Here is a 17,017-nt window from a genome sequence, read left to right on the forward strand (position 1 = left end):
GTCTATCGTGATCCGCAAGTACTGGCTGCATGTGGATGCTGTTGTTCTCGTTCCTTATAGCTGCATATTGAAGATATTGCTCGACGAAAGCTTTAAATTACGTAGCCTTGCTTTGAATAACAGGGGGTTTGTGGTGTGTTGACATCAAGTATGGTAGGAGTGAACGCTCCTAGTGCTCTGATTCTGACAGCTGCAGATGCAGCTGCACAGCGGGGTGTAGCACGATCAATCACTTACTGTTAAGTCCGAATTTCCGTGTCGCATTCAGGACCTCATGAGCTACCAGTATTCCCTGTTCATCCATAATATGGGGACTTTTAAGTTGGCTTCGATCTGTCAAAATATTCATTGCACACGTAATTGAGGACATTAGACCTTTTCTGGAACCTGATAGTCCACGACCGTCGAGCACCTGAAACCAAAAACATCGGATTGTGCAAAGCCTGTCACCTTGAGTCGTCACCGCAATGGGAAGCCAAACGAGGTATGGCCGTCGACTGGTTCCTAATGTGATCGATGAGATAGCGCTCAAAGATCCACAGCGTGAAGCCTTCCAGGTTCCACGATCAAACAACCCGGCGGATGGATGGAAAGCTATTACCTTCAAAGAGTACGCGAATGCAATTAATCGTTGCGCCCTTAAAATTATCGAGTTGTGCGGTGAAGCTCCTTCAGGAGAGTTCCCTACAATTGCCTACGTCGGGCCTCAGGATGCGAGATATGTGGTGTTGATGGTCGCTGCTCTCAAAGCCGGTTACAAAGTAGGTTTTTCAAATCCCATTAAGAATTCAATACAGTCACAAGTACTCATACGCACGCAGGCACTGTTCATATCTGTGAGAAATTCTCATCAAGGGCAGTTATCCCTCTTCAGTCAGACAGACTGTCGTTATATTGGCTTTCCGCAATCTCACCGCTCAATGGTTCAGCCATGGTTGCAGGAAAGAGAGATGAAGGCAGTTGAATTTGACTCTATGGAATATTGGTTTGCTGTAGAACAAGTTCCTCATGTCCCTTACGATAAAGACTTTCAGGCTGCCGAATGGGAACCGTTTTGCGTTTTGCATACTAGTGGCAGTACCGGTCTCCCAAAACCTATTGTCGTTAGGCAAGTACGTATTGACAAGAAATATTTCCCTGTAAAACGTTGTGTTATGTAGTTGACAAGATAATAAAGGGAATGCTCTGCATTTGCGATGCGTACCATAATATGCCAGACTGGCAAGGCTACACGCATTGGGTGCCTGCATGGGCGCAAATAGCCAAACGACACTTTATCCCAGTGAGTTCTAGTCCCCGGACAACCCAGCGTACGATGTATAACGACTTTATCAGATGCCTCTATTCCACGCAGCTGCTTTATACACTTTCATCTTTATGGTCATCTATTTTGAAACTCCTGTCATATTAGGGATCAGCGACAGACCGTTGAGCCCAGACTTAGTGGTGGACTGTCTGAATAATATGGATGCTGAATTAGTAGCTCTGTCTCCATCAATTCTTGAAGAAATGAGCCAAAGTGAAGGGTACCTCGCTCCATTGAGAAAGCTCAAGCTGGTTGTCTTCGGGGGAGGTACGTGTGATCCCTTGCTAAGAAACACTCTATTTACTTATTTCTCCAGGGAATTTGGCTCGAGAAGCTGGTGAAAGGCTGGTAAAGAATGGGATTAAGCTGAACAACACCATCAACTCTACCGAGTAAGGCAAAGTAATTAATCCCGGTAGTTAGCAAGCTAATTTAGACAGATTCTCTCCGTATCCGGTGTATTTTCAGCCCAAGACAGAGCTATGGCAATGGCTTATAATCAACTCCGATCTAATGGGCTGCAAATGGTTCCCGATCGACGACGCCTACGAGCTAGTCGTCGTTCGCAAAGACAAGCACCCGGGCATGCAAGGCTTCTTCTATACATTCCCCGAGATGGAGGAGTATAGCAATAGAGACCTCTACAAGCCACACCCCACGCTACCAGACCACTGGATATACTACGGCCGTGCCGATAGTATCATTGTATTCTCAAATGGCGAGAAGCTCAACCCAGCCACAATCGAAGAGATTTTACAACATCACCCAGCGGTTAATGGTGCGCTGGCAGTAGGGGCGAACAGATTTCAACCCGCCCTCTTGCTCGAACCTGTGGCACCTCTCCAGGACGAAAAGGAGAAGCGCGACTTTATAGATAGTATGTGGTCGCTTGTTGAGAAAGCCAATCGCGAAACGGTGGCTCATGGCCGGATTGGCCCGGAATTCATTTCTGTCTCGAATCCAAATAAACCTTTTGCCAGAACTGGAAAAGGCACCATTCAGCGCGGCAGAACTACCAAGCTCTACGCAGATGAGATTGATCAACTTTATGAAAAGGCAGAGAAGGTATCTTATGACAGACAAGTGCAACTGGATGTTGGCTCTGAAGAATCATTGGTAGAATCGATCACCGAAATACTGGACTTGCACATCCACGCAGCGAACATCGATCCAGACACAAATTTCTTCTCGGCAGGTGTCGATTCCTTACAGGTTATGAATTTATCAAGACTGCTTCGGGCAGGTTTGAAAAGTTCTGGTTACGACACCGATGCCACTCAACTAGCACCACGAAATGTCTACAACAACCCGACACCTCGCCGACTTTCTCAGTATATACTCTACTCCATTGTCAGAAAGGAAAGAGACATCGGAGTACCAGGGGATGAGGAGAAGCATGAGATTCAAGTGATGAAGGACCTCCACAGAAAATATACCCAAGTCCTCAATAAAGGCAGCGCAGAACGTCTCGACAACTTTGACGAGAATCAAACCATCCTTTTGACAGGGTCAACAGGAACCCTAGGCTCTTATCTGCTAGATCAACTCGTGCGGAATCCTGCCATAAAAAAAGTCATCTGTCTGAACAGAGCCTTAGACGGTGGCATCACACAGCAAGCAAAAGCAATGGAAGATCGCGGACTAGCACAAGATTACGCCACCAAGGCAGAATTCCACCACTTCGACGTCTCGCAGCCTCATCTCGGCGTCTCAGACGAAATATACACGCGACTTCTTCGCCAAGTAGACCGCATAATCCACAATGCCTGGCCAGTCAACTACAACATCACAACCGAGACCTTCGAGCCGCACCTCCACGGCGTGCGCAGCATCGCAGACCTAGCCAGCCAGTCTGCAAAGCGGGTAGCTGTCATTTTCATCTCCTCCATATCCACAGCCGAGAAATGGGACACGAGCCTCGGTCCTGTGCCCGAGGAGAGACTTGAAGACTGGAGTCTGCCCAGCAATGGATACGGGCGGAGCAAGATGGTCGGCAGCTTGATCTTAGAGGACGGAGCTAGGGCAGGGGGGTTCTCAGCTGCCGTGATCCGCGTGGGTCAGATTGCTGGTCCGGAGGCGGAGAAGGGGGTTTGGGCGAGACAGGAATGGCTTCCGAGTATTATCGCAAGTAGTTTGCATCTATCTGCTTTGCCTCACGAGCTCGGGCTTGCGAATCGCGTGGATTGGATTCCAGTAGAGCGTATTGCCAGGTTGGTATTAGACGTTGCAATCGCTGGATCAGACAAGCCTAGGACGCAAATAGGAGCCCCGATCGCGACCATTGAGTATTTCCATGGCGTTAACCCGTGCGCGACATCGTGGGGGGATTTAGCGGTCGCTATTCAAGAGTTCTACGAGGGCCGTATCAAGGAATTAGTCGGGTTCAAGGAGTGGGTTGATAGACTGGAAACGAGCCAGAGTGTTACTGGTACTACTCGTATGGATGATGCGAAGGCGGTCGATGCATATGCTAATCCTGGCCTGAAACTTCTCGATACGTATCGTGCTATGTCTCATGCGCAGGATGCTCAGCGGGTGGTCTTTGATCTGAGCCGGACAAGTGGCAGGAGTGCGGCGATGAAGGATTTGAAGGCTATTACACCTGAGCTGATGGTGCATTGGTGTAAGCAATGGGGATTTTAGGGAGGGATCTTGTACTTAACCTTCTATTTACCTCTTATATATTCCATTTAAATTCTCAACGGACAACCTCGTCCGAATGGGGAGAGTATACATAAAAAGCAGCTAAATCTAAGATTTTGCTACACCCCTAGACTAAGTGATTTTATGACTCATTAGAAGTCTTCAATAAGAGGATTCTGATACTATAATTAATTTTAACTGCAGGGTATTATTATATGTTTATAAAGTTATAAAATGTTCGGGGGAGATGAAAATGCTAAGAAACGCTAAGGAAAAAGGCTTATTTGGAATATGACTGTATACGGAGAAAGTGCAATAGTACATTTCATATCTAATAGTGAGTTTCTCTCTCAGATAGAAATCTCATCGCATTTTCCTAGCTATAATAGCTATGAAAAACCGAGATTCTGATAGCGATCCACCCCTAAGCAGAAAGCAAAGTCTCCTATTCCTTCATTCCTCCTTCGTATCAGCAAAGCACTGCGCCAAAGCCTCTTCGATAGTCCGCGCGCCCGCGACCTTATTCTCCACCACGCTCCTAACCTCCAACTCCTCCGCATCCGAAAGCTGCACTTTCAACGCGCCCCAATTCTCCTCTAGATACCTGATGCGCTTGGTGCCCGGAATCGGAATAACATCCTCGCCCTGCTTCAGCAACCACGCAATAGCCAGCTGCGCAGCCGTGCATTTCTTCCGCGCAGCCAGCGCCGTGAACTGATTCACAAGCTTCACATTCGCATCGAAATTCTCGCCGCTGAATCGTGGAAATGCCGCGCGCCAGTCCCCTTCGTTGGAGAAGGCCGCCTTGGAGTTGAACGCCCCTGTCAACAAGCCCCGGCCCAGCGGCGAGTACGCTACGATGCCAACGCCCAGCTCGCGACATGTGGCTAGAAGGTGCGTGCCTGCCGGGCCTTCGATGTGGAGGTCGAAGGCCGAGTATTCGATCTGCACGGCGTCGACGTGGGCGATTTTGCATGCGCGGCGTAGCGTGCTCGAGCTGACTTCAGAGAGGCCGATGTGTTTTATTTTCCCCTGGCTGGAGTATTACATCGTAAGTAAGAGAAGGATCTTACATGCACAGGTATGTTGCCCCGTACGTCAATGTATGGATGGGTACAGTACTCACGCCTTCAGTTCAACCAGCGCACGCATGGTTTCTTCAATTGGCGTCTCGGGATTCACGCGATGCGCGTAGTACAGGTCAATATAATCGGTACCGAGCAGTCTCAAGCTCTCTGCACAAGCCTTCTTGCAATACGCAGCCGAGCTGTCAATGGCAGAGAAGCCTGGGGCGCCCTTTATGAATCCAAATTTGGTCGCGAGGAAGATCTGCTCTCGTTTCCCGGTCCGCTTGAACCACTTTCCCAGAAGCTCTTCATTGTCGCCGTACAAACTGACCAGGTGCGTGGGTTAGCGAATCATATAGCTAGGGAGCACGATGGGTATTGTTTACTCGGAACTATCCCAGGAGGTGGCACCTAGTTCCACGGCCCGATCGAGCACTGCAAAGCGCTCCTCGTCGCTGGGAGCATTTCCATAGAGCGTTGACATGCCCATGAGACCAAGTCCTAGTGCTGGAACCAATGGCCCTTTCTGGCCGAGTCTGCGAAGGGGCACGTTCGTGTTGGTCATGATGGTGTGCGTAGTTGAATTGGTTTTGATTGTGGGATTGCCAATGATGGATGGATGATTCTATTCACGCCGAAAATATTGCAATTGGTATATTTATGAGTGCATACCTAGCAAAACATCTCATAGTTTCAAAGATTCTATCACAAGCGGAGATACGAATTTAAGCACATGGTAAAGCCGACGCCTGCATATGAGATGTCAGTATTTTGTCAGCGCACCTGCAGCCGTCTCTATAAAATCAAGAAGTCTCACATACTATAGATCAAAGAAAAGCGGCACCGATGTACAATTTACAATATACCAGGTAGAATACACCATTCAAGCCAAGTGTCTAGTACTAGATCTATACCTTAGGGATAGGCAAAGAAAGACTAGCTACTAAAACATACCTACCTAGTAATCATTCGTGTACAAGACGTCACCTATTTGTTCCCGCTGAACCATATAGAGTAAGAGGTAACTTGGTGACAGTTGAAAGGTAAAGTAAGGAAAAGTGAACCAGCCATATTGTATGACGCTTCTTTGTACAACAAAAAGCCAAGCAAACATTACAAAAGTCGACACCCACTTGCAAGTTGCAACGCAAAATCCACTAGCCCATCTAAATATGTCATGCATGTCATGCAAACCCGTATCCACATCCACACCTCCCTGACATACGTTTAATTGTCAGCCTGCACCACACCACACCATACCACTTACAGCATAGGACGTACTCTGAACTCACGTCGGCAGCTAGGTTTTCATCTAAGTGTGTATTTATATTAAACTTTTTAGCATTGGAAAAACGAGCTGGCTACTTATTGATCCTGGTTTATAGATTAAGGTTAAGAGTTTGAATGAACCGTGTAACATGACCCCGGAAATGTGTTTTTTATATATAAGGAAAACGTCGCCCTAGCATGTTTATTAAAACCTAACTACAATGTACACGCTCGAGGCTATGGATCTATACCACATGGTTCAAGGCAAAAAGCAACGCTGTATGGGTGTGTTGGGAAATTATTAATGCTAAGCAATTTTTAGACTGCTACGATGCAAAGTCCATGGCACTAAGATGCCTTAGCTTTAACCCTCCCTGCGTTCAATTTCTCCGTAGAACCTAGTATCTAGCACATCTGTTCTATCAAATGTCATCCAGTCCTTCTTTCGCGCAAAGGGTTGTGTATGTCGGAAGTCTCGGCGCCGTCAATAGGGGGGAACTTCATGAAGCGCGTTTACTCCAGCCACGAATTCTTTCTCCATACTAATTTTAGTTGAGCATCATATAGAAGAAGGTAATGAGGGGAAGACGACTTACGAAATAGAACATATATGGCACGGGAATGAACAAGATAGTGAGAGCGCCTAGTAGCGAATTGCCAGGTGCAACGCCAAGTTTATTGAAGAGGGCTCGTGCCTATTGATAGGAATTAATTACCTATACGACGAACGGCAAAGGATACAGGACACTTACAAAAAGTGGAAAAGATGCACCGAAACAGGCGCGGAAAAGGGTTGCCCCAGCGAAGACGGATCCGGCGTACGCTGTGAATGTAAGGCCGAGGTAGGTGAAGAGTGAGTTGAAGAGTGTTACTACTCCAATAGCGAAGAAACCAGATCCGATAATAGGCATGATCCAGTGGATACTTGACCGAGATGACCAGCCGAACCAGAACATGCAGATTGGGAGGGCGAGACCGCCCACAAACATTGGTGGGAGGACCATCTCGGGCTTAAAGTTGCCACCAGTGATCTTCTTTATAAGTTGAAGTTTGATCCATAGCAAGTAACCAAACATTGAGAAAACAGCGACAATAAAGATGCCAAGAAAGACCAATCCCTGTGACCCAATGCCAAACCCGTAGATGCCACCAAATACGATTGGGAATGATTCGAACCATAGGAAGAGCAAGCCGTAGAGGAGACCAGCGTATAGGTTCATAAGAAAGATAACAGGCTCGGTGAAAGTAAGCATAAAAGCTCGGCTGAGGAGGATATATGTATCTTTTCTGGTGTGGTGCGCGGCGTCAAGCTCTGACTGGCTTTTCAGGCGATCGTCTCCGGTTGCCTTCCTCAATCTTTTGGCCCTGTTATAAAGTATATTTGCAGCGCTGGTCTCGGGAGAAAGGAAGAACATGAGGATGAGCACAGAGCAGTTCAGCCACGTAAAAACCCAAATCGTCCATCGCCATCCCATTGCGGGAGCAATATATCCCCCGATAATGGGACCAAAAACAGGACCACAAATACCAGCGGAAGCCCAGATACAGATCAGATACGGGATCATAAGTGGAGTGTACATATCATTGACTGTACCCCCACCATTCGACAGACAGGGGCTGCCCAAGAAACCTGTCACCCATCGGAAAACGAAGAATACGGGAGCATTCGGAGCAAATCCAACGGCGAGTTGAAAGATGATGAAGAACAGGAGCGTCCAGAAGTAAATCCCACTGCGTCCAAGTTTTGCCATTTCAGATAAAGGGGCCCATAGCATAGCCCCACAACCGTAGCCGCTACAGAAAATTTGAGTTGTCAGCGATGGCTTTAAGAATTTCACGGGGTCAAAAGTGAGTGGATATTCTCATACAAAGTGAATAGAGAGAGTCCCAAAGTTGCGACAACTTCGCTAACGTGAAATTCCTTCATGAATTCTCCTTCACCTGGGGTGTACATGGAACTTGCGATGTAGACCGAAAAGTTCAAAAGACACAATTGAGCGATGATTGTGTGCCTCAGCGATATGGGCCAATTCTGGGGATTCTGGAAGGAGTATGGTGGGTCAGTAAAGTGGCTATAAGAACAGGAACTCATACCTCCGGATCGTCTGGGCCATACCAGCCTACTAGGAGGACGTCTGTCTTACTAGCTTTCTCGGTATCATCTTGAAGCTCTTGGTTGTTGGAAGAACTACTTTGTTCCTCTCCATCTATTACCTTCTCCGAATCGCCTGCCACAACGGCAGACTGCGCCGGAGTGTCGTCTGGGGTTTCTTGTTGGACTGCCTTTATCCACAGTGACGGATCGATCTCGTCTGGGTACCGGAAGAATTTGTTGCCAGTCGCAAGCCGTACGGCCTGGCCGAAGATTGTTCCTTGAAGGTGCCACGCCATTTTAGGAGCGCGTTTGTCGCAATCAGAGAGGGACAAATTCAACGGCAACGGCTGTGATGGGAGAGGTAGGATCAAAAGCCCTGCCCAGGTGTGTTGAAGAGTAGAGAGAATCAGTTCAGTTGTTGTGAAGAGATGAAAGAACAATTGCGCTTTGTCTTGGAAGGTTGAGGAAGAGGAAGAGGAAAGATAAAGATGAAGTGGCAGTTACAGTTGCAGTTGCAGTAACAGTAGCGCCTGTCTGTCTATACCACATCGAATTTACAAATACAACCAAGCCGAAAGGGTGCAGGTGAAATGAGGCAAGGGCTAAAACCAAGTATATTACAGGTGAATGCTACCTTACCGTGTACTGTACTTCTGCCAGCAAATCCAAGCACGATCAGCAACAGCTCATAATGCGTATTAATCACTACTAAACCTAGCCGCTGCTGTATGTCTCGGAGGTGGGCGGACTTTAGCGTATAATCACCGAATCTTGCAATTGCGATGTTAGCGAAGCCTCCCTACATTACACTAACTGTAAAGGGACATTTCCGATAGTGTAAAGTCCGAAACAGCTGATTAATTGGTGAAGAACAGGGGGTTATGCTTTATGTAGGTACTAAGCGAGAGAATAGGAAGGAGAGAAGAAAGGGGAGAGGATGGTCTTATTACAGCGTCAACACACCATATTTGGGTGGCAGAGAAGTTAAAAACAATGTCAAAGTCAACTAACGGACAGACTTCCAAAAATGTATTCTGCATGTCAGACCCCTATTGCTGTGTATCACTACTTATCGTACGACTCTTTCATCTTCGTTCATGTGTACTATGTCCTTTCTGTAGGGATATACACGGGCCTATACATATAAGTATGAGACAAGAGACTGCACTCCGGGGGTACTGCTCCCAATCGCTTCATGAAAGCCACCATGACAGAGCAGCTCTGCACCTACGATCACAACAACCCACGAAACAACGGCATCCCAACCCAGAACAGAGAAGCCTTCTTCCTTGAGTTTGCTGATCAGATTGTGCCGGCCCTGACGGGAAAGACCAAGATCTATGTCAAGGGGGGCATGAGAACGGTCGGTGGAATGGTTAGAGCATTAGACACAGTTGATAGGGTAGGTCTCGGCCGACCCCTGTGCGAAGAATGGTTACTCTGTAAAGACATTCTCGAAGACAAGGTCGACGGAGCCATTATTCCACAGATACCCCAGACTGATTTCTGGCTTTTATTGATGGCGGGAAACAGAAAGATGAGGCTGGTAGGACAGGGTGCAGATCCCGTCCCGTTGTGGAAGAAAGAAGTGGTGGATGAGTTGAGGGCTGGGTATCATGGTTGGGTGTCAAACAAAAGCACTGAGAATGAGCGGACGCGATACAAGCTTATTGACGCGCCTGTTTTATCTGTTTTATTTGGTGCAAAGACTTGAGTTCAAAACGCATACACAATAACGGTATTTATGATGTAGATGACGAAACTATATCTATTCCTACGGAGGTATCATGGTTCGTGAGAGTCGAAATATCAAAGTCATCTTCCAGTGAGAAAGAAAATGGCAGTCCCAGCACATATGGAAGAGACTTTTCGTGACCAACAAATCGCACTCGTAAACCAACAGCCATTCAACAGCCCAAAGAGATATATAGAACCAACAACTACAGGTACATCATAGTTACCCCCAGCAATACAATACTTCGTACCGTACAAGTAATCAGCCCACCCCCACCACCATAAGTAAACGCATACTCTAACAATCACAATCCGCATCCGATTTCCAATTCCGGTTCACTTCTTACATGCGAATTACCACCTTGACATCTCCACCCTAACACCTGCATATACAGTAACTAGCCTGACTCTATGCATGGACAAGCGTACGAAGTATTCCTGTTTAAGCTACCTTCTGACTACAACCCTGGCTGCATTATACCCTGCCCTTGCCTCTGACTACTTATCCCTGACACCGGAATCTAACTTTTGCGTTATGCACGTGTCATGGTTACATTGCAGGAGCAGGGTACAAGTATTTTACAGTACGAGTACGGCATTAGCTTAACAGACAGACACGTGGAGGAGCTGCGGCTACCTACTTTTCTTTTATGCTAAGCTATGGATTTGTAAGATTTGAAGTAAAAGGGATTTATTCTTCTTCCTTTTGAAAATATAGGTCTAAGCTAACTGTATTATTTATCAAGTCAAGCCAGATAAGAAAAGTTACTGCAGCAAAGTTCTGTGAAAAACTTCCATGATTTCTCTTGCTGCTTTATGCTTCTAATGATCATTATACTAGTACATAAGGTATAGCGGTTAAGTAAAGTCACGAAGCTCCTTGTAAGAATACAAGATTCCACCGTAGGTAAGCTGTTAGCTTGTCAGGGTAGTGCTACAGTACAGGGTCACTACAAGGGCTGCACGTGTAAGCTTGACGGGGCATTTTTGAGGCTCTATTTAATTTTCATATTCTGAGATATGGGCGAGTTGTACGTCTTGTGGTATTCTTCCATGCGCGTAGCAAGTCCAGGAAAATAGTACCGTGCCGCAATCCATGCCTTGCGCAATCGGTTTTCGAGATCTGGCATATTGCTTTGGAATCTGATACGAGAAGATTAAAGATGCAGGCGACGGTCATAGCTATCCATAGTATTCCATATCCCCTACAAAGCCAGGAAACTGTCGTAGTCCTGGGTGTAATTGCCAGGGGCGACACAGCGCCAAGGATAATTCTGAGTCTGTGTGACTGGCATATCTAGAGTGAAGTCTGTTCAAACTAAGTGGGTAACAACATGAGACTTTGCTAGCAGTGAAGTGTAGCAAAATACAAACGCCGCCTCTTATCATCACCTTTTATATATACAGCTCATAGTGGCACCAAATCCTGTTCGCCATCGCGTAACTTCCATGGCTCAAAACGATTTGCAAAGGCCGTATAAGAAATATATACTGGCTTGCATTAGCTTTACTATTATTAGCAGCGCGGAGTTGTGAAAGTGATGTTCTCTTACATGCTACTACAGGGGTTAGTTTAGGGGTTCACAAACGGTAAGCATGACTGCATGTTATTTCTCTCGCTTAAGTCTGACTTCCAATCCGACTCGCTCATGCATGTTAGCTGCCTATTTCAACCAACTATAGGTCTGAGCAAGACCGACGTCGGGGGAGAACACTATAAATCTAGAAAGGAAACTTATTATCAACATATAGAAGAAAGAAGACTGGTTTGAAATTTATAAGTCAACTCACACACCTGAAACATATCTGACTCGGTACCACCTCCATTGCCTCAGGGAGCAGGCTATGGCGTCGTTATTGACCTTGGTGCCGTATTTGCAGTTGGTGAGACGTCCAGACGCTATTACACGTGTGGTATTGACATCCAGCAGGAATGATATATGTGACGAAAGCGCTGAAGAGGGCTCTGAACGAATACAATAATTCAACCGAGACGTACTACAACCATCCAGGGCCGACGTGAGACGGCGGCGACGGTGATTTCTACGGATTCGCTGATATCAACGGAAGATGTGAGTGAGAAGAAATTATGATTACGAGGAGGAATGAAGATGGTAGAAGTAGTGTATCCAAGCCTTCATAGAGTAGATTACACAAAGTCATACAGCTGAATTGATATTTGTCCTTGTAAGAATCCATGAACATGTCAGATGAAGTGTAGAAGGACACTTGGAAATCGGACAAATTGGATCCTGGTATACCTAGATAAAATGGTCCAAAAAGTATTAGAGCAAGAAGTGATTCGTCGGACGTTTTCTGACTTCTGGCTCTTGTCACTTCGGAGTCACATCTACAATATTACCTCCTCCCCCTCACACCCCCTTCTACGCGCACCCTCCGCGCGCTACCTATCCCTCCTCACCTCCAGCGCGGCCGAGCACGGTCTCCCAGTCGACTGCACCGCATACCTACACTCGCTCGTCCCATACACCATCACGACGATGGCAGTGGGTCAGGAAGTGCGTGTTCCTGGCGTTCCGGAGCCCAGTTATCGCGGGCACGTATGTAGCGGGCAAACTGCATGCTGATGAGAAGGGGAGGGTGCTGGGGTGTTGTATTGGGTTGCGGAGCTATGATTGGGTGTTTTGGGGATGGTGAGAGTAGAGGGAAAAGTGATAAGGCGGATTGAAAGGTCTGACGTGGAATGTATGTATGGTTTGGGAAGTGAAGGGAAGAAAGGAGTGTTATTTGGATAATCAATACCGGACCGGTACTTCATATGATCTGTAGGCTGAAAGAGGGACAGTTGGAGAGCTGGGAAATAGCCTGTGTATCTCATCTAGCACGCTAGTAAGTCCCAAGGCCTTAAAGCGTTAAGCGGCGTCTGAAGTAAAGAAACCTTTTCATAGACAGACTTCTCAGATTTCGAATCTATAGCAAGACTTGCCTCATCACATGCAACTTTTCAACTTAAGTCAGTACGTCGAGTACAGGAAAAGCCGTATCAAGTACTCATTTCCCGACCCAACGCCTTAAATCTCTACTTCCTCTTGAGAAAGTTGAGCATCCAGAAATCATGCGTTGCCTCCCAGTCCGTGATCCACTCATAACCCATCCAGAAAAGCCCATCCTTACTCCACGTACTCCCCCAAGAATTCTGAATTAACACACACTTCTTCTCATCGTCATAGCCGATAGCCAGCACAGCATGCGCGCCGAAATACACAGGCGGGTCCTCGCTATCATCTAGAGGTGGCCCCTTGTGTCTCAGATCCTCCGGGAAGGGCTTCAGCTTGAACATCCCATCCGCTGCAGATTTGTCCCAGCTGTCAGCGTTGGGCTGGTAGAACTTGAAACCCAGCACGACAGGGTGACCTTCCGAGAGACAGGTCTTTAGATTGTTGAGCGTCGCGTCCCCCAACTCATCTTTCTTCTTGTCCCCCATCGTCTTTACGGCGTCAGGGGGGTGCTTGTCATCCAGCCGAGCATATTCGAGGATTGTATGAGAAGCAGCCTCTTGGAATGCTGCGGGACCCGGATCTTTATCAACTTCCGTCACCCACAGTTGGTTGGTCTTGTCACCGTACGGCCAAGTTGCCTCGGCGCACACGCCAAGCTTCTCCAACGTCTTCATCGCAAGTCTGGTATACGTGCCCGGGTTTTCCGTGTCGCTGAGGACATACTGCTCCACGCCTTTGACCTTCTGCCTGGAAGTACGTGACGCGTAGTATAGGAACAGACGAGATGGTTCAAAGTCCGGGTCCTTGTACTCTTCAAAACTCTGCAGTCCCTGTCTCCGGCGCTGAAAAATATACGCGGCTGCGGAGGCATTGGCTACGCAGGAACCCGTTTTGAATTGATCGTAGACAATGTTGAAAGCTTCGGGGTAGTCTTGGCGGAGGTCTACTTTGCTCCTGACCGTGGTGGAAGGCTCTGCTTTGAATAGTCGATCCCGTCCGTCGTAATCGTCGGACAGCCAGCCAGGGGCGCCCACAAGGCTAGGAGCAGCTTGAGTAGCTTCAGACATGCTACTATTGAGAAAGGCCGATGAGGGGATTTATATTGCTGATGTGGTGATGGACAGGAGTAGTGATTTGGGTAGTTCGCTGATATGAACCAGCAAGTTTTGGTTGGGGCATGATCTTTATAGAAAGGCGTTCGTGGGCTTGGATCTCTTCCCGCTTGAGGTCTTAGACAATTGGGAGTGTGGCAGCTGAAGCATGAGGTTGTGTGAGACAATTGAGCTGAAGTAATACCCCGCAAGAGTCGAGAACGCCCAGTTCTGGCAATTGAGACCACAGAAGAACACATTTTCTGGATAGCCTCGATGTATATGGACACATTGGGACGGTGGTAAAGACCGCATGGAGCTGGAACAGCTCTGGCCTACAACCCACATGACCGAAGTGCCATATTTATTTGACGAATCGTATGACTTGAGTTCCTACTCGACTAGAAACAATTCCCCATGCGATGCATTAGTCCACAGCTACATATCTCGATTAGAAAAGTCGATATTGAAAGAGGCTGGCTGATGTATACCACTTGTTTGATACAAGTCACTCCCCCGCACGCTACTTCCCGTGCGGGTAGCTTGCGGGTGACAAGCCCGATTCGGCTGGCTAGACTCATTAGCAGGCAGTCTGGAACATGATCCACGAGAAAGCCATAAGCTCCAGCTTCCAAGATACGTATGCTTGTGAAGTATCGGGGTGGACTAGTTGTGGAATTGTGATGCGTAGAGGCGATGATAGATATAAAGAGAGAAGGCAGCTGGAGGAAGTCCCGGAACAGGATAGCGGGGTATTCAAAAAGTTTAGCTTTGGAACCGAGCTGAGTTCTAGGGGTTGTCACTTTAAGCGAGCCCCTTTAAACCCGTATACGCGTATCTCAACAAGTTAAGTTAACTCCTAGGAATTTAGAGAAAGTCATTTACAGTTTTGCGTTGCAATTGATTAAGCTTACTAAAACTTATATAGACATCTCTTCTTATTATTCTCTTGTCCATCGTGCTATTATTCTTCACGGCTGTAGTGAGGAAATGTACTTCTTTCTACAAAAGCGATCATCCTTTTAAAATTGATCTAGCATTCTTCAAATTTAGTTTTTGTTCTTGATTAATCACCATACAATATCTCACATGCCTTTGTCGCCGCTCACAGAATTTCAAAAGACGGCATGTCACTCACCCAGTCACACGGGTTAAAGGAGCATAAAATAATACAATCCATGTCATAAGAACGAGAACACCGCAGCCGCTACTCCTAACCCCCTCAAAGCACCATACCCCACACCCCCTCCCCTACCAGCAGAAGTCTTCTGCATGCCCGTACCACTCGCCCCGTCATCCGAGATATTACTCGTAACCACGACCCATTTCCCCTCCAGCTCGTCCCCCGGAAAGCCCTTATAAGCCGGCGCCAGCACCATGAGCAGACGGCCATCTAAACTTGCATTCGCGCACCCGCTCGGCGTTCCCGACACGCTGTTCATGAACGGTACGAACGTGAGCTCCTTGCGTGTCCCGAGCTCCATTCTTCGGTCCGCGCGGGGTATGCTCAGCGTGTTGACTGTCGCGTTCAGGCTGTCGTATTGGACGCGCTCGGTCGAGGGCGCGAGGGCGTAGATGCTCAGGGCGTCGGAGGCCGGGATGGAGTGCGAGATGTTGAGTTGTGCGGGCGTGGAAGTGGTGGCTGGGATGTCGATGTGGTGGTATGCTTGCACGGAGTAGGTTTTTAGGGGGATGGTGCAGCTAGTGTCATTATTGGGTTGCGGGCATTCGAGGACGTCGATTGGGATTGTGTAGGTGGATAGACAGGAGGGGCATTGTGAGGCGGGGACTGCGGTCCAGTTTGTGCATGTTGATGATGCTAGAGGTAGTGAGAGGAGAGAAAATGCGATGGATATTTTTAGGGTATGGAAGACATTGATTCGCATTGTATGTGTATAATGAACGACGTAAAATAGAGAAATGACAACGCCTTGATTAATTAAGAGAAACGAAGCATCTTGAATGAAGGATGTTTAATGATTGCTTGAGGCAACAAAGTAAAGTGTCTACCTACCTACGCCGCAAAACCAACAAACGCAGCGTCATATTAAAAATTTCACGTACAAATAACGTTAGTTAATCCTTCAAAGTGCCGACGTCTCGATCCCATGTTGGAGAATCAATCTCCCCCTTGATTGGACCATGCAGATTATTCTCCAACATGGGATCGAAACGTCGCCCGCTTGAGGAAGGCTCAGCCACAAGCGAAGCGCTTAACCGAGTAGTCCCAACAGCAAGTTGCAGATCTGTATATCACCATCTTACGAATTACCGAATCAGTACAGATTCATTATATGAGTAAGGTACGGAGTAATCGCGGTTAGAATGAGATACATTTATTGGTTGAATTAGGAAGAGGTTGTATCCTTACTAGCGTCTAACGTAATCTACATAACACGTGCCTAATAGATGTTTCAACAATCGCGCCGTTCGCAGTGTTCTTAAATCTATGTTCTTTTGTCTGGAATAGATAATTGGTCGGTCGAGACTCGGAAGCGATACATGGTTTTACAGGGAAGTCATCCTATATGTAACAAGTCTGAGTCGGCTTGGCCATATCGGGAGTGAGATGAATTTTGTTCACTTCTGTATTCCTTAATACGTGAGTTGCTCCTGAATGATGTCCCCTCGTTTCATGGTTCGCAGTCCTTACCTTTCAATGCTCTTGAAAGGATAAAGTCTTCAATATGACGGGGTCTCTCACATCAGGCTGACAAAAGGTTCAATGCAGGGTTTGTCTTACATTATCGTTTGCCTGTTAAAATGTAGATATGTTTTACCTCGAAATCATATTCAAGGGGCTGCAAAGGAACATGCCACTATTCGCAGTATGAGGCTAAATCACGTGTAGT

At 47.2% G+C, this 17,017-nt stretch overlaps 2 protein-coding genes across 2 annotated transcripts; both read right to left on the reverse strand.

Moving 5' to 3' along the window:
• Positions 1–4,402: 4,402 nt before the first annotated feature.
• Positions 4,403–5,581, reverse strand: yakc_1 (Aldo-keto reductase [NADP(+)]; the record flags this gene model as incomplete). Its single annotated transcript, XM_031145298.1, has 3 exons — positions 4,403–4,985; positions 5,076–5,342; positions 5,403–5,581. 3 exons carry the CDS (start codon positions 5,579–5,581, stop codon positions 4,403–4,405), a joined length of 1,029 nt encoding a protein of 342 aa, XP_031009565.1.
• A 1,252-nt stretch (positions 5,582–6,833) lies between these two features.
• On the reverse strand, positions 6,834–8,676 carry caf5_1 (Caffeine resistance protein; the record flags this gene model as incomplete). Its single annotated transcript, XM_031145299.1, has 4 exons — positions 6,834–6,980; positions 7,038–8,079; positions 8,154–8,326; positions 8,380–8,676. 4 exons carry the CDS (start codon positions 8,674–8,676, stop codon positions 6,834–6,836), a joined length of 1,659 nt encoding a protein of 552 aa, XP_031009564.1.
• Positions 8,677–17,017: the final 8,341 nt, after the last annotated feature.

The sequence above is a fragment of the Lachnellula hyalina genome (genome assembly GCF_007821495.1).
Source record: "Lachnellula hyalina strain CBS 185.66 chromosome Unknown contig00004, whole genome shotgun sequence".
Lineage (NCBI taxonomy): Eukaryota > Fungi > Ascomycota > Leotiomycetes > Helotiales > Lachnaceae > Lachnellula > Lachnellula hyalina.